Raw genomic sequence first — 23,228 nt, 5'->3', positions numbered from 1 at the left:
GCTATTCCGCCGTGTTGGTATATCCATAAAGAGTAAAGTTATGCCATAAAATTGGTGGCAGTCTCCTACATTAGCCTGTTGTCTTTAGCGAAACAAACAGTGCTTTTAAAGCCGAGTGAGCAGACGTCTGCGGAGGATGCAGGAACCTAGAACTCTGCATCCGGTAAATGGGCTGATGCCAAGGATGTCGTGGGGGCAGCAACCTCTGTCCTTGAAAAAGCCCGGGCACAGTCACAGATGCCATATCTTAAATGGCTTCATCACAATCACATATTTCACAAATATGGCTGTCAACCACAACAATGCGAAAGAGAGATCCTTGTGTGGACGTTTGACTGATAGCATGCAGAGTTTCAAGGCACAGAAAGGCATTGTACTGTTGATAGATAATTGCGACCTCCTTTTCATAACAAATTTGTCTATGTAGATGCGAAAGGGGAATGCTGCTGACTTACGAATCGCATTTCACGTGGAGCAGTTAACTTGACCTGTTCATCCCATGATAACCGGAAGAACCAGATACTACATACCAGCTCTGCCAACTAAATATGACCAATAACTGAAAAAAAAATATATATACCGACCGCTTTTCGCGAATGGCAGTCAGTGTACGTAGATGGTGTTTTTGGTGTTAGTCAATCGCACTTTCTAATTTTGCAAAAGTAGTTAGGTTTCCCAGTTTAATTAGCCCGGTTTTAATAATTTACATAGTCGATAAGATATCAATGCAAAAGTTGGGCAGTATCTTGAGGAATGATTGATAACGGCATTTACCCGCCCTAGTTGCTTAGTGGCTAGGGTGTTGGGCTGCTTAGCATGGAGGTCGCGGGATCGAATCCCGGCCGCGGCGGCCGCATTTTTGATGGGGGGCGAAAAGCGAAAACACCCGTGTACTTAGATTTAGGTGCACGTTAAAGAACGCCAGTTGGTCCAGGTTTGCGGAGTCCAGAAGCGGGCAAAGCTACCCGAAATCTTCGAGCATCTCACAACGCTACAGACGGGTGACGAAGCCAGTCTGCACTGCGACGTTGCCGGGAATCCGAAAGAACCACCCGTTTCCCAGTACTCTCTGAAAGGTGAGCTTCTGATGACTCTGACGCCGACACGTGACACGCGATATGTGCGCTGATCCTCGGAGCTTGCTAAGCCTTCAGATAAAAGCGAACGCGAAGTGAACGCGTCTAGAGGAGTCGTCCAGAATGAAACAACTTTGACTGGGAAGGGAGAAGCCATCGTCGTTGAAATGCCAGAGCGGAAGGGTCTCGCCGAGGCAGACACGGCCACGATTAAGATGCGAAATGTCCCGCAGGAGAACGGCCCGTGCAAGGAGGACGATCTGTCGGAACACCTGTGAAACGGCACTGTAGGATAGTGGCTTTACATAAGCAAGACTTCGTTCCCAGCAAGCTTTCTCGGGTGGGTACTTGTTTTGTTGCCGTGAAGTACGCGATATAGTGTGCGTCTTGCATTCTCGCGCTGCGGTCCTGCGATTAGAGCGTAACAGTGTCGTTTAGGACATTTCGGCGTCTCTATTTCTGGGTCAGCTCGCTTCACTTGAACGGAAAGCCCCACAGAGGTCAACCCACCCAAAACTGCGTTTTGGACAAGAAAGAAAGGTGATCGGAAAGCGTTCGGGAGTGCATGTGGACTTCGTAAGTTGCGCAGCGATTGTTCGGTTATGGGAAATAAGACGGCACAGAACCGTTCGGTTTTCGTGTCCTTCGATCATGCGCATGAATGAGCAGCATTCGAGTACTCGTGTCCGCGAAAAGAGAAAGCAGCACATGAATGCACAAAAACAGGGCGTGCACAAAAACAGGGCGGCGCACGTGTCGGGGCATGGATGGATGGATGGATACAACTTCCTTGTACGTCCGGCAAGGTTTAACGCGACCCGGGCTCAGGTCTCCGACGGAGGAACGCCAAGGCCGTGCCTCCACGCCGCCTCACGGGCTGGCTGGACTGCCCACGTCTGGATTCCGAGGTTTGAGCTGCGCAGAGCGGCGGCCCACCTCAACGACAGGGTCTCCGGAGTAACTGCCACCCCTCCTAGAACTACATTGCACTCCCACAGCGGCATCACTTGATTTTTTTCTTCCTTTCGCGTAATGTGTGGGTTCTTGAACTGCTGTTGTTGCGGGATACTTACACTCAGCCACACGAGAAGCATACTCAGGGGTTGCCCTAACAGTGCTGGTGCCCCCCTTCAGCGGTGTCGTACATGGACACGCAAGTTAATTATTGTGTATTCTCTATTGACTGCGAGGAAGAAAATAAAGCGCCTGTAACTGGCAGCCTGTTCGACATAAAATGTAGTGCTTCTATCCCGTGCGCCCTGCACTGGTCCACGAAATGATTATATATTACTGAGTGTGTCCGTTGTCAGTGTGACATGATTCTCATACTTGTAAGCTTGGCCTCACAGTTCAAGAGCCCAGAAAGCCATTCGAGCACTTCTTCAGTACCTGAAGGCAACAAACTAGATATGCCCGACTGCAGACATGCTGAACCTAGCTTTAGTGCATATGAAAGTGCGGTCGAGACTCACGTCTTCTTTCTCTGTCTTTTTCCCCTCCCCCATCCCCCTCCTCACGCGTAGGGTAGCAAACTGGACAAAGTCTGGTTGACCTCCCTGCCTTCATGCTTTCTCTCTCTCTCTGCTTATACTTGCTCGTGTCAAAGTCTTACGCAAACACGTGTAGCTAGACCTTTGCCAGCGACTTAGTTCAGCGCGCCAAACGCAGAAAATAGCTTCGTTGTACCCATATCGATCGTAGCATGCCCAAATCACACGATATACCAAAGCTCGGTAAACAGGCAGCACAATGTATGGAAGTACAGCGCGACACAAATGTTGTACTCGTCTTTAAAAATTAAGTATAGCGTACTAGACGTCCAGTAATCTTCGAAAATTGCAACAAGCCCTAAAAACCGTGCCTAGTGAGGCCGATTTCGTAGCAAAAAGATGCAGCAGACCCAACGTACCACGTTGGAATCTACATAGAGTGAAGCTTACGAGGCAGTATTCTTGCGCATATTCTCACCTGGCTTAAAGATGCCCGGAACGAGGAGCTCTACATTGCAATGCGCCTTTGGACTGGACCGGCCTTTTATCTGTTGAAAGAGACATGCTGGCTTTGGTGAGTCATTTTTTTGGAGTACGTGACCTGCCCCTTGGAGGCTCAGAAGGGACCGTCCACGCTGTTGCCAGGCGGCGCAAAGCATGCTAAAAGTGAGACCATCTCTTCCGGTGCCCTCTCTCCCGTCTCAACGCAGCCCTCCCAAAGCCACCTAGAATTCAAGGCCTGCGCGCTCCGTCCGTGACGTCACGTACCTTGCCCGACCCCGCCGGAGTGCGCCTGCTTGCTACCGCCCGTTCGCCTTTGAACCGAAGTGAAATGGGAGCGTCCAAGAATTTCAATGCACGACCAGTATTTAGCGTCAGTTTATTTCTCGTAACAACATGAAGTTCCATTTACACGCCCGCGGTTAAAACCATTATTTAACGGTGTCATGCTGTCATGCAAGAAAGAGAGTGGGCGACAGTAGCATTAAGGAAAAAAGGTTTAATTTCCAATACTAGAACTGATTAAAAAAAACACTGAACAATACCCTGACAGATTTACTTCAAATGCACACTGAAGAATGAAAAGGGAGTCCTCACAAACACTGTGAGGACTCTCACACTACAATACACTGACTACAAACAATACAAACAAATCCTTGAACCAAACAACCTGTCTGAAGCTAGTCTGCATTACGAAAGCGTTTTGAGCTTTCTTTGCTGTTTCTTTTTTGACAGTTCAGTGTTTAAGAGGTCTGTCTTCATTTGGACATAATTTTTAAGCAATGTGTTCGCTGCTGCCCACAGTATATTTTGACAGACATCATCAGGATGATGACCTTGAGAACAGATATCGAATCCTTCATTGTCTATTACTTCTTGTGTCAAACTAATCAGCAGTTCCCTTTGATGTCTGGAAGCATGAAACTGCACAACATTTTCTTGTGTAGTCAGTTTCTCAAGAACTAGTTGCATTCGCAGCACGGCATCTATGACTACAGGCCTCGGGAACTTCAAACCACCCCGGGAGAGGTTCTCAATTATTATGTTGCGATCCAGCTCCATTTCTTTTTCCTGTGCGGTAAGGTTTTCTGCACAAGCTGTGCAAGGAATCTTTTTTAGAGCTGCATGTGCACAAAATCCTGCTATGTATGTAATAGCTGGCAAGCTCGACTCCTTGCTTTTAATGTCTTCTTCTGTTATTTTTATCTTGTAGTCTTCTATGAGGCGGCTGGTATCTAATGTTTTGCTGCTAGATTTCCACATGTCTCTCATTTCAGGGAAGATAAGCGAGTCTTGCAGCCTTAGCTTCGCTTCCGCCTCATATATTTGCTGTATGGAGACATGATAGTTTGTCCCACAAAGGCGACGGTATCTTCCAAACCTTTCTTCGAGGCTGTCAGTTTGGAATTTGCCAAGCAAGACATACTCTAAGTGAAGCTCGTCAGTGCAATAGCGGCAGACCTCAATTAGGGAATAAGTTGTGAGCCTGAGTGCAGCATGCGCATCAGTTGTCAGAGCACCGGTGTCCATTTTCACCTCTTTCCATACATCTAACCAGCTGACAAAAGAACTCAGGAACTGCACTTGCACACCATACAAGCTCGTCACTGGTTCTTGATAGGGACATCTTAGCCGACGGCCTTTCTGAGGCGTTTTTACGTTGACAATGTGCCACGACTTTAGTATCACACTGATAAAGTCTGCCGTTCCTTCAGCATAGGACAGGCCAAGTTTTCCTCCAAGTGACTTCAGGGCTTCAATAACGAATGGATTGAAAACTTTCAGTGCTAGTTTTACGTTCTGTCTTTCTATGTTGGATGGGTGGAGAGCTTTGTATGTAAGCCCATAGCCAAACTTTGATAGGCTTTTTCTTTCAAATTCATGTATGTCACGGAGTGCCTTAAAAGAAGCTCCATTAATGCGAACTAATGATGATGCACTTGAAAACTCCGGATAGAAAATGCATGTTCCAGGACTTTTCTGATTAAGCCAATTGTTCCTCACACATTTTAATAAATGAACAGGATCCACTACATAAAATAGGGGCCTAGATTTGTCATCAGGGTGAGGGTAAACAATATCCAACCTGTTATGCGGCGAAAACATGGACATCACTTTTCTGTTTATTGCATTGTTGTTTGTTATGACAGCAATAACTGTGAGTCCTGCCTTCTCAAGCTCCAAGATAACTTTTTTGAGGACATCGTGCAACTGCCTTGCTTCGATACTAAAAACAGGCAAGATATGTGCAACATCCTTGTGCCCTGATAGCAAACTCTGAATCATGAAAACATGAGCAGTTTTTGCTGCATCAGAACAGTTTGCTGCTGTGCTAGTCAATGAGCCACCTTTGTAATTAAAGTACTGCGTCAAGTGAATTTCGTCCATCATGAGAATGACGACTTTTTCATGTTGCTTTAGATGATTTGTCCTTCTTTTGATGTAGTTCAAGAAATGTTCATCTGTCTGTTCGTGCGCAGGACTAGCACGATACTCGCCACAAATCCTCATCACTGTAGAAGGGTGTGGCAAAGTTATTTTGCTAGTACTGCAGACGAACCTATAGGCATGTGGGGAAATGGTATAAAGGATGCTTGAAAATATCATAAGCTCTGCTGGATACCTCAAAGCACTTTTATCCTTAAGGAGCAAGCGCAACTGTTCCGTTAAAAATTTAACTGTCTCTAACTGTTCTTGTGGCAAAAGATCCTCGTTCGCAATGTCATCGAGAAGTGAGCACACTAGCTGAAAAGACGCTTTCACTTTTTCATCTGCGTGACATATAGATGGTGCTTTGAACATTTTTACACTTTCTAACACAGACTCAAGAGTGCGCATATCATCTAGCTTGCTAGGCATAGTTACATCATCAGAAGAGAGTTTTGCCTTCCTCCAGAAGGCCGTAACCTTCATAAGGTGACTCACTATAACAGAGCGCTCCACCTCTAGTTCTGCTGAGTCACCTGCAATGTGCACGAAAAACACAGCGTCTTGAACAGTCTTCACCATCCAGAAATCGCACAACTGTACATCTGGAAGCCGTGAAAGCAGATCATTATATGACGCCAGCTTGTTCCTGTGCTCTTCTTCAGCATGTGCTGCCAGTGATAACTGCACGGCTTCATCCTGAGAGTGACCTGTTGGGCTAGTTGGTACATGGTTATGCTAGGAGAATGCCAGCAAACTTGAGAGTAGGAAAAAATCGAGAGGCAGACATAGACAAAGAGACAGGAAGGTGGCTTCCTGTCTTTGTCTTCCTGTCTTTGTCTATGTCTGCCTCTCGATTTTTTCCTACTCTCAAGTTTGCTGGCATTCTCCTAGCGGCTTCATCCAGATGGGATGCTTCAAGGCGCCTTCGCTTGTCTTCCGGTGCATCACGCACTGGAGCAAAGTGTGATAGGTAGGGAGGGCTATTGGGGAAAATGGTTGGCACAGCCTCTTGTGTCAGACGTGTAAGTCCCATTGGTGCTTCCACTGTCCTCCCATCAGAAGCTGTATAGCTAGAGGTGGTCTTGAGAAACTCTGGCTCGAAATGTAGCTCGCAAACCTTCACAGCAAAAGAAAAGATGAATTATTAAGATTTGGGTTCGTTCACCATCTCCACCGGCATTTTTGTTTTCATATATAACGCGCCGTATAGATTCGTCAGCAAATAGTAGTCAAGAAGGGCCGTGTCAATTGTAAGATCAGAGGTTCAGCATCAATAAGCACTCCAGACGAGTACAGAAGGCACAAGTGACTCGCCAAAACATTAAATACGAAATTCCAATATTTCTACCAGAAATGCAAACAGAAGCCAACTCTATTTCATTAATATGCCACTAGCTCAACTCGATTTCAGCACGAAGCTAGCAGGCAGCACAGGAACCAAAGGAAATCTTTTTCACCATTTGTACACAGTAAACAAAATATCTCCGTAAAAGAATGCATTGATTCAAGAAACGATAGACATTGCTTTAAAACTTGGCGCCTACGGAAGAGAACATGTGGATGTACTACATACCTTGGGATCGCGTAAGGTGCCGATGTCGACGTCGTCACGACGGATAGCTCTCACCCACTGCTTTCTGCGGGCAGCGTCACGCGGCAACGAAAAGAGTCTAACCTTAGGACCCTTATCGTAATTTCCGCGGCAGTTGGGTACGCAGCACCGACCCATCGCTGCTTTCGACGCACGCAGAAACCTTGCAGACCTTCGTACCACACCGCAAGCTTAGGCCTAACGCACTGATTCCAGCTTGGTCGTCGGCTTTACGAGCAGTGTCAACGTTGTTTGGAAACTTCCCCACACCACCACTTCACTTAAAAGACTATTCGTGCAGTCTGCACGCGATGTGCTGCACTATGATCACAAAACAGTTCAAGAAATACAACATCCAAGCGTAAGCGTGCACATGCGCCGGTCAACAAAGGTAGAAAGAAAAAAAACAAACGCGCTGTTGACCGTCAGTGCCACCTGTCGGAAAGCCGAGAAAGCTAGGCCCGCTTCGGCTAGGGCCAAGTGTAGTGACGTCACAGCCACGAAAGACGGGAGTGCGGAGGCCTTGAAAATTCTAGATGGCGCTGGCCCTCCACGTCGCGGCACCTTCGCCCTCTCCACCAGCGGCCAACGACCCACATGGACAGGTCGGCATCCCCTCCTACCTTCCATTGTAGGAGAGGGTTCTCCGGGAGAGGGTTCTAAGGTGCAGGTAATCTTCAATCGCGTTATGACGTTGGTGATGACCACGATGACGAATAAATTATTGATATCACGCAATTCGGCTTCTGAAAAATTTCTTGATCTGGTGAACTGTACATTTGGAGAAGGCAGAGACGCATGAGTTTCTATAACAAGTTGGATACTGTGTCGACTGTCGTGTGGCTATAGGTGGTGCTATCTTCTATAGACTAGGTGCCCTGTAATGCAAGCGTCACAAACCAAGCGCAATTTGAACATAGGTCGTTTTGATACCATCTTTATTGCGAATGCATAATGCTTGATTACAGGAAGGTACACTACAGCAGAGTTTTTTGACAAGTGGAATCTTCAGGCATCCTCTTCATCAATCAAGGGGTGCTGTCGCTTCAGCCAGTGGTAGAACCTAGAAAGATAAACAGAAGGAATTTATTACAACTAACAAAAAAATTGTTGTTCTGTATGAATATATTCTGGATTAACCAATCGACAATTAGATAACTGTAGGGACGAAGACAGGCAATGTATTATAGAATGGTTTGTTATACAGGGTGTTTCAACGAGCACATTGAAAAGGCTTTAAATATTGCCTGTAGCAGATATCAAATTTCTAGTTCATGAGCTGGTCCACTCGAAGTGGCGGTCACTACTTGCCCAAAAATTGAAATGTAAAATCGACTAATTAACAAAAATTCACTCATTACTTTTTAGAATGATTACATTATGACCCACTTAGAAATTTACAAAGTCTAGCCGTGGAGTTCGCAGGGCGGATCGATTTGGAACAAATTCTCAGGATGACACCGATTTCGAGATATTAATTTAAGAACTTTGCGGAGAAATGCATTGGCGTTCCAGTTAATTTGCTAAACAAAGCGTCGTTTTATGCATTGAAGCGCACAAGTAACTGGAACGCCAATGCATTTCTCCGCAAAGCTCTTGAATTAATATCTCGAAAGTGGTGTCGTCCTGAGAATTCGTTTCAAGTGGATCCGCCTCGCGAACTCCATGGCTAGAATCTGTAAATATGGGTCGTACGGTAATTAGTTAAAAGGTTAATTAGTGAATGATCAGTGAATCACATCCACCCGTGTGTCACGGGTGTAAACAAACATATATGTGACGTTCGCTTACCAATCCCTCCCCCCCCCCCCCACACACACACACAAACACACACTTAAACCTGCGTTCTCTGCCTCGTCCCTCGCGATTTCGCGCTAAGCCTGCACCTTGACAGCTGCTAGAACGAGAGCGTGTGTATTGCAAACTCATGGATGGAAACAACTTCATTTTGAATCCGGCAAATTTGACGACCCGGGCTCAGGTCTCCATGAGGGGACTTCGAGGCCTTGCCTCATTGCCGCCTCTCGGGCTTGCTGGACAACCCACTCTTGTGTCTTGTGGTTGGAGCTGCGCAGAGCGGCGGCCCACTTCGACGCAAGAGCCTCCGGAGGTACTGCCATTTAGCTGATGTAACCCGACACTCCCACAACCAGTGCGACAGCGTCGCTCTAGTTTCGTGACATAATTTGCAAAGGGCAGTCGGGTATTGCGCGGGAAAAATGTGCTGCATTCGCACCCGACTGGGGAATGTTTGCGTTTGCAGTTGTCGCCAGATGACTGCCTGGCGACGCTTCAGCATGGAGTGAGGTGGGGGCAGCAACCGCCTACCTAGCTGGTAGTGCTTGGTGATGTCATTGTACCTGACCAGGCCTTCTCGCGTGTTTTGAGCCAGGAGTTCCGAACTCGAAGAGGCGGTCTCCGATTCTGCGCGGCGGGTCAGTTCTCGCGCAGAGCGGTGTGCTACCTCGTTCAAGTTAATGAGGCCCTCATCGGTGGGGGTGGCGACGTGCGCTGGAAACCACGTGATCGCGGTGTTATCGAAGTGCTGTCGACCAGCTTTCCTTAGAATCTGGAGAGCTTCGGAGGAAATGCGCCCCCGCGCGTAGTTGCGCACTCACAGGTGGGCACGATGAGGCGTAGGGCTGCGCTGAAAGACCCGAGCGCAGTCTGCAGGGAGGTGCCCAGCGAAGCGTTGCTCGCGAGCGAGCTCACTATGGTGAGCAGGGTGCAGCCGACGCCCGTGATGACTTGCGTGAACTGGCTCAGCGGGATCTGGCCCAGGATGCACTGGAAGAGGGGCAGAGAAGGGGAGAGTGAGTGGCACAGGGATTGAGGGTGCATGTTTCTCTTCATCAATTTGCTAGCGCTCATTGATTAAGAACGCATAGAATCACTCTAATTTATTTATAGGTTCGTTCATACCCGTTGTTGTTTTGTGCTAGTTGAGCTTTTGTATTTGAAAGGGGTTTTGTCTGTGCTCAGGCAACGAAACGTGACAATTTTTTTTCTGCGGGAGTGCATGTCATGGTTTGCAAGGTAATGGCAACCGCGCCTGGCTCGTCATCTTTCAGCCGAGTTTGTTGTCTGTAGCAACTCCGGAACGCTGCAGAGCGCGCCATTACACAAATGCAGCGGCACCGGGGCCAGTTACAAGGACTAAAATGTAAGTTGGGATAATTTTTGTTTTAATGCGCTTCAGTACGATATTCACTCGAGTATATGTCCACCTTTCTTTTTCTTCTTTTCAAGAATGGGCTCAGAATCAGCTACCGACCGATGTTCGTGAACACAGCTGGCTAAAGTGCCAAGTTATTAGAGCTCCTGCGTGGAGCCCGCTGTAAAGGTAATTGGGAGTCTACCGAGACTGGTTTTTTAAGAAGTGCTGTATATTAAATGCTGCCCTCGGCAGCACCGAGGACGACTTCATTTGTGGTGCCGAGGAAACCTGCAACACATCCGACGAGTACGACTTCTCTGAAGATTCTGACGAAGATGCAGCTTGTGGCATCGATTGATGTGGTTTAGTAGTCCAGCTTACGGTAAATAAAGATCCGTCCTGTTGGAAATTCTTCGTTTTTTTCTCAAAATATATGACTGAACCTATATTAGAATTGTTTCTTCTGTGAAATTTCTGTGCGAGTTCAATATATCGGGCTCGAGTGACATTGGTATTTGACATATATTAAAGATGTCATGGCATGTTTTTCTTTCTTTGTGCGAGAGGCATCATCGCCTGTTTAGTGCCAGGCATCGATGACATGAAGAAGAAACTGATTCACAGGCCAGAAAAAAGAAAAAAAATAATCCCTGCAATTGCGGCACAATCGCGGACACCCCGTTTCATTGTTTCCTATTGAAGGAATTATATATTTATACAGAGGCAGTACTTACAGTCAGGGTTTGGAGCAACGATTGAACCTCGTTGGCCTGTAAAAAAAGAAGGGAAAACAATGTTACACCGCGATTGCATATGTGTTTTTGCTAAGGCATTTCTTGAGACGCAGGCAATACAATAGATACGCCGAGAGTTGAGTCGTAAGAAAGTACTAAATAAATGCCGCAGTCTCAGACATGTGTTTGTGCATGCGGCGCGACGATGGGCGGGTTGTCGCTGACATTTGTGAAGACGAGCTCTTTTATGTTTCTTTTTTTTTCTGTGTCTTTCCTCATAACGACCGAATTCAATTTCTGTCCAGTGCCGGCAGTCCTGTCACGACTAATTCTGGGATTGGGGTGGGGGGAGGTATTTTTCAACCAGTCGTCTGACCTCTTCCTTAACTAGACCTTAAATACCATTGTCAATAAAAAAATCTAAATCAGTTTAGACCTATAAAATATAATTTCGAAAGTATATTGTCGTTAATATAGCGTTAATAGATCGATTATTAAAACATATCATTGAAATATAAAGTTCTATTCATTTTCTCGCCCGGTGCCGTGACATCACTGTAACGTCACGGATTTCTAGGAATATACATATTTATTTTGTGGTTCTATGGCTGCTGTGGCGCCATAAATGCTCTCGAAGCTTGCTTAGTTTAGACTTTGGGTTCTTTAGAATACACTGTAGTCGATCTTTACTAGTAAAAATGTAACTGGACCCGAGCAGATGCCTTTAACATACTTTACGACATGGTGAGCCGGTGTAGAAAATTCCAACGTAACGTCCCCACACGTCTTTAAGCTTATGAGTCTTTCCTGGTATACGAACGGTAACTTTTTGTAATAAAGCCACAAATATCTTTCTTTCTTTAGCATTCCTTTTAAGCATGTCTTGTGTGCCTTTACCAGACATTGGAGCCGAAGGTTAGCCGGAACCGATATCTCTACACGAAAAAAATAAAAGAGAGAGAGAGAGAGAGAGAGAGAGAGAGAGAGAGAGAGAGAGAGAGAGAGAGAGAGAGAGAGAGAGAGAGAGAGAGAGAGAGAGAGAAACCACACAGAACACACTATTTGGTATGTATGGACAACGGAAAATCAATTAAGAGAATGCTGCTCGGTTGGTAGAACTTGAGCAGGCATTTAAAAAAAGTAATAAGATTACCGAAAATGGCTAATATAATAAAAACGCAACGTTTTCGACATCCGCACTAAATTATAGCGCACGGATATCGAACTAGCAATCGCAGAAAAGGATAAAAAAAAAAGAAATAAAGAGAACGTGCCAAATCATTTCGAAATGATTTTGTGCATTGAGGTGCTCTACTGGACGAAAAATGAGAAATTGCGCTTGATCAAGAGGGCAACGTGATACATCCTACGTGTTCTTCTTTTGTCAAACAATGCCACCTACGCAAGCTTAGGACGACAGAAAGCTGAGCTAGTTGGTAACGATTCCTTATGCAAAAAAGAGGTGACGCGTGCAGACAGGACACAAGAGTAGAGAAGCGGACAACACGTTCGTATTGTCCACTTTTCTACTCTTGTGTGCTGTCTGCATGCCTCACCTCTTTTTTTGCACCTGCTCAAATTTTCTACCTACTGATTTCTAACAAAAGAAACATGATATCTTATTCTTTTATTGCACGAGCTTGCTCCGTGGGAGCTTCAAATGAGTGTACCCGGGCCAAGCTCATACATTTCGCAGCCCGTTTTATGTAAATTGTGAACGTAACTCCAACGAGTGTAACTGTAAGCAAAATTAAATAAAATAAAATACAATAATCGTGTAAATTCAAGCGGCCGAAGAAGAGACCGTCGCGTACGGTAACCAATTTCGCAGCACAGGTTAAATGAAAATATCTATCCACTAAGTGTTGACAAGAATGTTTTTAGTTCGTTACATATTTGTGTCGTTCAGTTCTTGTCTTCTGCTGGTTTGTATTGAGTCACTGCTATCCCGTATATATATATATATATATATATATATATATATATATATATATATATATACACACATATACATACACGCAATATTCACTTCGCTATGTCGAAGCGAATACAGGGTATATACGTATTTCGTGTCATCGCTTTTGTATGCCGCTTGTCTTCAAGCTCGTGTTATATCAAACTGCCTGTGTTGACTGAGCGGTGTGTGCATGCGAGAGGGGTGTGGTTGCCATTTACATTTTCGTCACATGAAACGTATTTAATTATCGAAATTTCCTTACTATTTGTGCTTATCGGGCATTCGGCGCGTGGTTCCTCAGTAGCCGGCCGTGTCGTCATTTTCCCGATTCATCAACTCCATTAGCCTTACTAGGCCGACGAGCCATCCCTATTTTTAATAAAGGTACATCATCGGCATGAATGATCGCCATAACCCCAACAAAATATTGTTTTCTCGCCGTGGCTTTGAGGGCAGGAGGACCTGGTCTGGCTTGAGTGCCTTTAGTCGCGTCTCCCGAGATTACGTTGCACGTTGTCTTAAATGAGTAAGTACACTGCCACGAAACAGTGCGTTTTTCTCAGCCTCCCAGACAAGACAAATATTTATTTCTTCTTCTTTTGGCGCTGTCTGAATGAATGAATGAATGAATGAATGAATGAATTAGTTTGACGTGAATGAGGCGTGCACGTTTATATGTAGGCGGAGTGCCCCAGATTGAGAAGGCATCGCTCGCCGGAGCGGCTGTCCCGAAATGTTTGAACTCACGGTGGTCGGAGATCCAGCTGTGCACAGCATTCCAACGTCTCCAACGCACTGCGCAGAAAAAAGAAAGTAAAATGAGGTATGCCTACTAAGACTAAAGGGGAGGTTTTAAACAAGTCTGGCCGCACGTTTTGACAAACACGCGGGTTATGGGGTATCGTATCAGTGACCTTACCTCCCCCCGTCCAAAAAGAAAAAGGTTGTTCAATGCGCCTTGCGTGAGTTTAGCTTCTCTAAAATTGAACACACTCTATGCCTTCATGCTTTTCCGCGGTTCTGCAGTCGATTTACTTTTATTTAAACGTTTATGTGCAAAATGCCGAGGTCTTCCCTCTGTGGTAGAAGCAGATTAGGTGGATCGGGGTAGCACAGAAAGAACTTCGGACATATACAAGGTCGTGCATGTTAACGCAGAAAGTTATAAACAAGTTAAAAAAAAGAACTGCGATACATAGGTGAGTTGGCGTGAACTTTGTGAATTTAACGTGAACTGCAACGTCTTAGCAATACGTTATTGAAAACGCACTGTACACGCCTAGAACCATCTAAATCACCGCGGCGAGGCATTGACCTTAGTGATTAGTGTTCTTTCATACGTTTGGCAAGTTGCAGTCGTTTTTGCCTGTGTTAATTTTATGCCTGTCATTTCTTTCGTTACATAGTTCGCTGTGTGGTTCTTAGATTTTTTTCTTGAGCTTCCGTGTTAGCCAACAAGTTTATTGATTTTTTTGTCAGTACTAGTAGAATGCAATCATTGTGCACTGATGAATGAATTAATGAGTGAATGAATGAAAGGTGATGAACTCCCGCGTTTCGTGAATACGTACACTGCCGACGTTTTGAAGGCCGGGCAGCTGAACGGTGATTTGGCCTTGGCAGGTGTCATTTTGGAGGAAGAAATTCTGGCAGGAAGTGGAGCCGCACAGGGAGAGGTTGCCCAAGATGGGCAGGCTGACGGCTGAACGTTTTGTTGGACACAAGAAAAAAGAAAAAAAAAAGAAGAAAAAGAAGCACGCATTATGAAAACAGTTGCCGGTGGTACTAATATTGTCATTGTGTGTTGGTGGTGTTGAAGAAGCAGAAGACACGACCAGAAATACGCAAACTTGCGTTTTTCCTGCGCACCTTAAAACATTTTTTTTGCGATTACTATTGCTTTTCGACGTTTTGGTACACGCATTCATGGTGAAATGAGGGTAGCGCGACAAAGTCCTGCTACTACGCATTTACTACTGCTTGGACTTAAATACTGGCCCGTTTGTTCGAATAAATTCATTATTTTCGAGTATAAGCGTTTGTGGCGTCTATTTTTCTTCGACCTTGTTCGACGCGCTACCCTTATTTCACCAGAGACTGCTGATTTGTTCTTGCACAAACTCCGCAACGTGGTCGCATATTATGGTACATATTGTTCAGTGTATGACAACTTGTTCTTGGGACAGTTGGTTGATACTTTCTCAAGCCGATATAGCGAAAATAAACCGAACACGATGACCGAACACAATACCGAACACAATCCCGGACACCATATGCACATACGCGTTGTCCGGTCTTGCGTTATTTGCGTTCGTTTTATTCTCACTATAAAGGCTTCAGAAAGTATCAACCAACTAGCTAGGCCGAAGAACACGTTATCTTACCGTGCATTGAACAATTGCGACCATACACTCTAACAAAAGTTTACACCCTTTGAGTCGCATCTTGCCACACAACTTTGGTCATCTGTGTTGTCCGCATTTCCTTTCTTTCGCCGCGCGCGAGGCTTAAATTTAGTTCCGACTGCGTTACGGTTGCCGAGGCAACGGCGCCATCTGCGTACGCGTGCATGGTCCCGTATTGGCTTCTTTCCCCTACGGAACGATACCGAAGTGCACGGGCAATACGGATACAAATACATAAGAGATAACGCTACGGCATGTTCTTTTTGTTACATCGGTCTCAGCAAACGGGGATTCCCTTCGAGCCATTCTTAAAGAGGTTTCCCGTTCAACAAAAATCCAAGTTGCCTTCGCTTGCTCCCCTCGTGGTGCCCACGTCGCGCCCCTTGACCAACCGAGGCTACATGGCACTGGCCTGCTGAGATCGAGGTAGCGGGTTCGATGTCGTCAAAGGCGGCAGCGTTTCGATGGTCGGCAGAAAGACCGTTTTTTTGAAATTTAGGTTCCCCTTATAGAGCGCCGGGTAGCCAAATCAATCCGGAGTCCCTCGCTACGGTGAGCGCCTCATAATGAGACCGTGGTTGTGCCACGTAGAACACCGGAATTTATTACAATCGCGCTCCTCAGCGAGCGAGTACCGGAAAGCAATCTCGAAGGCCATGCTTTGCCGTACAGCAGACGATGGATGTGTCCATGGGGCGTCATAGCCGCCATATTTATAGCACAGCTTACGCCGAGAGGTAAAGAGGAAGGTAATTTCGCTTTTTAAAATATAAATAAACAAGCAATAGTGGCAAATGTTGCATTGTACAATCCAAACCATAACGTGCGATCTAGCTCCAAAACTAGAGCGAGAACACAGCGTCCCCCAGCCACTGTTTCCTTATATACAGACAAAAAATTAAAGAAAGAAGGAAGTTTCAGAAGAATATTCTAGCCGCCTGTTAACATTTCATGCTTTCCTATAATTTCTCTGCAGAGCACCGGCCAACACAAGAGATATAGGTAGTAAAGGTATCGTAATTAGCTTACATGAAAATACAAGGCGCTGGGCAATGAGACCCAGCAGGGGTCCCAGTGCATTGACGATTCCCTGGGGTGAGCCGTAGGTGTAGACGCCTCGCAGGACACACTGGAAATAATTGTTTCATAAGTTTTTCCATTGAAGCCGTCCCAGTATGCGGTGATCCTTGTTGTGCGACAGAGACGACCGGTGACGAAGCCACGAGACCGATGTGCATGTTAGAAATTTAGCGAACTCTTCAAATTTCATAAATTCTTGTCTCTATTTAGCTGGTGTAAGCCGTACGCAATAAAGGGACACTAAAGAGCACATAAAGGTCACTTCGCACTCGTAAAGTGTTCTTTCAAAAGTCTGTTTTCCTCCATTTGGCGGGAAAGTGTTTATTATTGGTGCAGAAGACGAAGGCCAAACCTTCACCCTTTGTGCGCCAAAATGACAGTGTCAGCACGTCGGAGTGACGTCAGCAGGTTTTAGGAAGCTGCGTATTTCGGGTCAATATGCGAGCAGCGGACGTTCTCCTTTAGGTTCGTGAACTACGGCGCCCGTCAATTCAGTGCCGATACTTGCTCGTGGAGAGTCGGCAGGGCGCCACTGGCACGAGTCCTGCACTACATCTCTGGCGAGGGCAGGGTACTAAAACTGCATGAATCCTAGATCACACCCGCACTGTGTAAAAGAACTAGCAACGAGCAGACGCTGCCATGTATAACTGGCGAAATGAACAAAGAAGCATAGCACCTGCTTAACCGGTACCGAAGGTTACTCGAATGGGCCTTAACCTTTCTATAGTCAGAGTCCTCGGTTCGTTTAGAATGAGACAGTTAGCTTGACTCGAGCGTACGCTCTTTCAGAATGCATGATGTTGTCCCGTCAAGATGGTAACGGACCTTCGTGGCGGGCTCTTCACCTTTTATGTCGCCTTCTTTCATTTGCTTTCATTTGCATTGCTACGGTAGCAATTTTGCAATATACTTAAAGCGCAGTTACTAAAACACCTAAACACGCCAGCCCTCTTTTGTGCTCCTTTAACCGTCACGTGAGCTAAACTCAGTCCGGGTTCGTTTCAAGTAATACACGGTGCCGATCGATTTCGCTCCGAAGTATGCAGGTTTTTCAGCGAATAAAGGAACCGAAATTTCTAACAGAACCTCTCTGCCACCTCTTCGAAAGACAGCGTTGTTAGGTTTTCTTATTCGACATGTTGGATGTGTCAAGGCGGCGCTTGTAATTATATTTAATTACAAATATAATTAAATTATAATTTCTGGTAAACGACGAGCAATATATTATAAATGGTGGCGAATAAATGTTCAAATGTTGCCAGGAGTTCTAGATGAGCAATAGTGGTTCGTCAGGACTGCGCAGTGAGGAGTAACGCGACATTTGTACTACGTATGTGCGCCTGAAAAAGCAATAACGATGGAAAACGATGTCGCCCTTAATGCGCGTGCGATCATATTTCAGGGCGAATTAAGGACACTCAAGGGATTCAACAATTCGTCCAGTGGTACATTTCGCGGACGAGACTTACCGTGAGCACTTTGACGAGTCCTGTCACCGGGCTACTTGTCTGTTGAAGGATAAAAAAAAAAGTGGTTCTTAGGGTGTATGATAATGCATCCTTATTGGTTCGAGTAAAGCACAAAAAATATATGTTAGGCAAGAAAGAATGGTTTTACAATGCGGCATCAATGATGTACTAGTTTAATGTAAACAGCATGCCAGTTTTTTTATCCAGCTTATCTGTACAAACAAGGAAGGAATAGCGCAATTTATCTTTGTTGGGTGTGATCAAAGATGTCGACAAGATATTACATAAGCTGGTAAACACAGTGCGACTACCTGCGGTGAAATCGAAAACTTACTGATGTGCCACTGCAGAAGTTCAGGCTGTTACCCAAGCACTGGAAGAGAAGAGAAATTTATTTCGCATACTGTCAATCCCTCGTGGCACTATTACAGGAAAGGCAAGCGCAATGCTAGGAGCGGCGAACTACAAAGCGAATATAAATAGCATATTCATGCGTTTAGGTGAAGCGCAGAAGAAAAGGAAAAATTCTGCGTTTCAACAATATTGATAACGGTATGACGTATTTCCTGCTAATGGTTCCGTACGTCTCAGTCACCCATAGGAATCGAGCGTTTCTGCGGTGCAAGACATCGACAACTGCCGGCACATTGCAATTTGTTTTACAACTAACGTCCGCCTCTTCCAGAAATTCACCTGAAAAATTGGAGAAACGCTATCTGTCACAGGCATTAAATGTACTGTTTGAGATAAAAAAAACGGCAGGTGGTATTCGTAAACGTTCTACGCAAATCACTTCTGTGGTTTTCACAAACGTTATTTTAAATGTGCGCGTGCTTTGATGCCGCATAATGAGCACAAGGCGCCCACTCTTTGCTGAAGTTTACGCGTTCTTTGACTTGCTCAATTATGGGGTAGGCTTATGGTATCAGAGGAAGCATATGTGTTACTTACGCTACTGATGTTGAGGATGTTGTTGAGGGTAACGTTGACGCAAGGCACTGAAACGGCACAAAATGTATCAATTCGGCAATTTGTAAATGCGTAACCTTTCTTAAATTGCACGAAATAAACTTGAGCACGAGTGTACACGATATTGCCCGATAAATTCAACTGTTTCTCACTTTTGATCAATTAAAGTGAGCGAGAACACGAGACATCCGATGTGATTCACTGCAGGGCATTGTCCAGATTTTCTATACGCGACAAGATTTTTGTCGCAACGAACGCATATGGTCTTGCCAGAGTGCGATATGTCGCAAGGTAATTGATACAGTAGAGCACACACTTGCTGTTTGCCCCAACATGACTGTGAACGGCTGAGATCGACTTCTTCGTTGGCGCCTGTTAACAGCATGCCGTTGAGAGATAAATTTGTTGCTGGGCCCTTGGATGGATACAAGGTCAACGAAGGGAGCCATCAAAGCTGTCATAGTGTTTTTAGTCAACGCAGGGTTAGAATAAATGCTGTGAACGGGCTCTTTGGCCACAAACTTGTATATAGCCTAACCCCACTGCCTATCCTCATTCCAACTCCTCATTTTATGTCCGCTTCCCCTTTTTATTCTCAACAGAGTAGCAGAGGGCTATTGCCATGGAGGCCTCCTTGCCCTTCCTCGATAGGTTGTTCTCTTTCTCTCTCTCTCTCTCCCCAGATATTGTTGCCTTGCCTGCGCGAGCCTATAAGGCATCTACACTGAAGATAATACTGAATCGCGATAACGTAATCTAACGAAACAGTGGTTTCACATGATACAGCGTTTCTGACGTTAGGTTTTAAATGTCTGCATAGTAATGCTAACTACTCTTCCTTAGTGGTACCTTAGTGACCTTTTTTTTTTGCACAGGTTGTACGTCATAGCGACGCGGCTGGTATGCTAAAGGTGACATGGGTAGCCCCTGTGTAGAAGGAAAACGGCCCATGTTTGGGGCACATGTCTCTGAAGTCTCCGCATAACTAAGTGGGCATGTTTTTTTTTTATTTTTGGCTTCTGGTCCACTTCTATTGCTAGGGAATTTCCGTTTGCTGGTTTCAGCCTTGCCTTTGAAGTTGGCAAATTTATACGCTGTGAACCTGAACGATATAGAAAAAAAGAATAAGTACAGGAAAAGCGCGCGGATAAAATGGCGTTCCACACATACCGCCACGGCCTCGGGCGGCGCTAGTTACCATTCCTAAAGCTAAACTTGCACCATATGCAGAAATACCAAATATTGCGGGACGGGAACATGCCCATCATGGTAGCTTAATTGCTAAAACACCGTACGCGCTGCGCGAAAGTTGTGTATTCGGCTTCCACCTGCAGATAGTTAGACATTAGTTACTGTATTACTTTCACTTTTAATTAATTAATTAATTTGAGTAATTAATTAATTAATTAATTTTATTTCGCCATTATGATACATTTGCAGCATGCAAAAAATTCTGGGGGCACGGACTGAAAGCCACAAGAACATTGACGGGGTCTGTACCCGATAATTCCCCATCCCACCAACACCCCGAATCCACAATCCCCTTGAGCGATGGGAGACCTTGTTATCCAGCCCCGCCCTACCGATTCAGCTCGCACTGACGGACAGGGGCCAGGAGCTGCTGGAAACATGTGGGTCCCGTAACTAGGGAACCACACCGTCCGGTGCCTTCGTGCACCACCGATTTATTTCTGGCCCAGTAAATGCTGCTTCACCACTATCTTGCACTTTGATGGAGGCGAAACGAAATGTTCGTTTGCTTCAAACGTACAATGACATATCTGCGCATGTGAAATAAGCGACTGAAGGCCTAGAAAGTAACGGTGAAAAAAAAAATGCTTCATTTGTCCGCAGGAAGTTAAAATTTATCAAAGCTTGGAGAAAGAAAAAGGTAAGAGCAGCAGTACAGAAAACAGTGCTGGTAGTTTAACAGAGTGGGCAATGTATATGCGATCATTTGTCGGCCATAGTTAGTACCAGTCGGTGGCGAAAAAGAAAAACTGATTTAACGTGCGTCATAGACTTTCCATTTTTCTGTGAAATCAGTAAGTTTTATCAAATACGTGTTATTTGTTACAATACCTTTTTTGTAACATGTTATTAGAAAAGACTCCTGCAGGCCGTCAACAGATACGACTCAAATATAACTATTTTCCCCTTGTTCTTTTTGGGGCTTCGTTGCCTCTTTCTCCGTGTAATTATGTAGGACATATTGAAGCTTCACTCCTTGAATCAGCAATCTGTAGCTATTTAATGCGAACTTCGGGGTTCTATTTGACATAATGACGGGGTCAGGAGCGGCCCGAGAACGAAGACAGGCTATGTGATCGAGGCGGAAGGCTGTTCGATGGCGCCGAGCCGTAATCACAGCGTTGATGACTTTGGCAATTTCAGAGACACTGCGACGCAATCTTCCGTCTGTGGATATTTCCCGGCGTTTTCGGAAGTACAAATTGCCGGAGGCATCGAATCTGCCTAAATTTTGCTAGTAGGGGTGCGGATATCCTCGCTTTAACAATACTATCATTACTAACTACTGGCTATCGTTTCTCTGCCATTTTCAAACATCTCAAGCAGGCCATTACGTTTCGTGCGGGGAAGGCACTAAACCAAGCGGAGTTGTTGAGAAATCAGCTCGATATTTAGGGGCGCTGCAATAACGAAACTACTTACTCGTCGTTGAAGCGGTGACTGCGGACGTCATCGCAGCGAAAACTAGCAGACCGGCGAAAGCGTGTGAGAGACTCATCTTGGCGTTTTCGCTTGGAGATGGTTCAGGGATGCGACGCTGTCTTCGCTGGCACGGTCGACAGTGTTGTTGAGGTATGAAAACTGGTGGGCTTTTATACCCGACCCATCTTCACATCCGGGAGGATGCAGTGAAGTTATTAGAGAAATCCTTTCCGCTCCGGTGGCAAGGGAACGCATATTCGGCACTAAGGACGCGCACACCTGTTATGCACGCCGTATGGGGTGCTTTATTTAAACTTGTTTTTCGGCGCTACCACGTGGACGCGTTCGAAAACTAAAGAGCATGAAAAAAATTCTGAAACAGATGAAAATAGATGGTGCGCGCCTAAAGGCTGTGATCATCCGAGAGGCAACATGCCCCCCCCCCCCTTTTTTTTTGTATAACTCGCTTTTCCGGCTGTGGCGACAGCTTAGCGCTACGCATGGAACACAATGGCAAAAATATTGACTACTAGAGGTGCGCGAATATTCGCGCTTTCGAATACGAATCGAATACCTCTGTTGTTTCGAGTCGAAGCAGTTGGTTATGAAGTTCAATGTTGGATTCCATCTAATGTACTTATTATGCTTTATATATACTCCTAAACGCCCTGTTTAGAAAGTAAGCTGATACATTAGGGAATGGCTGGGGGAGGAGGGGATAACAATGTCGCGTGCACTTATGAATGCAAACAATTCTTACAACACACGCAAAACATAGACAGGGACGCATAGAACATGGAAAGAGAGAGATAGGATGAACGCCAACCGAAATACGCAATAATACCCTAAATAACGGGTGGTAGTTATTCGCATAGTTCCATTGTGACCGAGTATGCGGTATTACGAAATCCCGCTTGCCCCGTGGAGCACGCGTAGGCTCCATGGGCAGCGTCGGGAGCCCGTTTCACGCTAATGAGAGCGTCGTGGGACCTTAAGACTTCTATTTTTTGTTCATTCACAAGTTTTCCATTCAAATTGACCATCACATATCGTGCCCTGTGGCACGATACGTGACATCGGGTTAGAGGGCACGATAGATGAAAAAAAAAGAATGAATCGGTCAGTTTGACCCATTCCCTCGAAAACTCTCGTTTTCTATTTTCAAAAAAAAAAAAAAAATAAAGAAAATTGCGTTGGGCGTGCGGGAGAACATTTCGAAGCCAATGTTTGTCCGAAAATTCGTATTGCACCCTTTTCGAACATTTTCCCCAGCTTGCACATTTGAATGAAAAAAAGAAATGCAGAAAGCTCGTAGTGGGACCATCAGTTTAAACCGTCGCCGTTCGTTCTTTAGTTACGTTTGTTATTATTTTTTAGCCGCGTTACCGTTATCACATAGCCGCGTTACTACTGTAACGCGGCCAGGTGATCAATTACACCTGCATGCTTATGCCGGTACTGCAATATATTTTTTTCGCCATGGTCCCCTCAAAGTAGACAGCACTGCGATTCCACGCGCTCTACCTACGCATGCTGCTGCATTAGTGATCACTTGCAAAAAAAAAAAGCACAAGCTTGAACGATGCAGATGGCATGAATCAGTGCGACGGGAGTGTACAGTTACCCAGAGATCACGATCCTCCCGCGCAGCTGTTAGCGGCACAGGAAAAGCGAACACGCTGCTGTATATGAT

The 23,228-nt window shown here is 45.4% G+C and overlaps 2 protein-coding genes across 2 annotated transcripts; both read right to left on the bottom strand.

Moving 5' to 3' along the window:
• Positions 1-3,757: 3,757 nt before the first annotated feature.
• On the bottom strand, positions 3,758-4,339 carry LOC142591372 (uncharacterized). The gene has a single exon (XM_075703698.1). The coding sequence runs from the start codon at positions 4,337-4,339 to the stop codon at positions 3,758-3,760; it is 582 nt and encodes a 193-aa protein (XP_075559813.1).
• A 3,670-nt stretch (positions 4,340-8,009) lies between these two features.
• LOC142590133 (uncharacterized) lies at positions 8,010-21,690 on the bottom strand. The gene is made up of 10 exons (XM_075702015.1): positions 21,536-21,690; positions 18,845-18,891; positions 18,228-18,266; positions 17,894-17,932; positions 16,371-16,470; positions 14,508-14,638; positions 13,684-13,731; positions 10,980-11,015; positions 9,707-9,875; positions 8,010-8,151 (listed from the first exon to the last, which is right to left on the bottom strand). The coding sequence occupies exons 1-10, from the start codon at positions 21,609-21,611 to the stop codon at positions 8,135-8,137; spliced, it is 702 nt and encodes a 233-aa protein (XP_075558130.1). The 5' UTR covers positions 21,612-21,690; the 3' UTR covers positions 8,010-8,134.
• Between the last annotated feature and the right edge of the window lie 1,538 nt (positions 21,691-23,228).

Source organism: Dermacentor variabilis, chromosome 8 (assembly GCF_050947875.1).
Source record: "Dermacentor variabilis isolate Ectoservices chromosome 8, ASM5094787v1, whole genome shotgun sequence".
Taxonomy (NCBI): Eukaryota; Metazoa; Arthropoda; class Arachnida; order Ixodida; family Ixodidae; genus Dermacentor; species Dermacentor variabilis.
Note: the sequence above shows the minus strand (reverse complement) of the source record. Positions and strands in the feature narration are given on the sequence as shown.

Bases quoted from the DNA above. Each gene is read 5' to 3' on its own strand.
- LOC142591372 (XM_075703698.1), bottom strand. From the start codon at position 4,339: ATGAGAGACATGTGGAAATCTAGCAGCAAAACATTAGATACCAGCCGC.
- LOC142590133 (XM_075702015.1), bottom strand. From the start codon at position 21,611: ATGAGTCTCTCACACGCTTTCGCCGGTCTGCTAGTTTTCGCTGCGATG. The intron at 16,471-17,893 runs GTAAGTCTCGTC...AATTATTTCCAG, and splicing joins GACTCGTCAAAGTGCTCACG to TGTGTCCTGCGAGGCGTCTA. The intron at 11,016-13,683 runs GTGAGTTCAAAC...CTTTTTTTACAG, and splicing joins CAGCTGGATCTCCGACCACC to GCCAACGAGGTTCAATCGTT.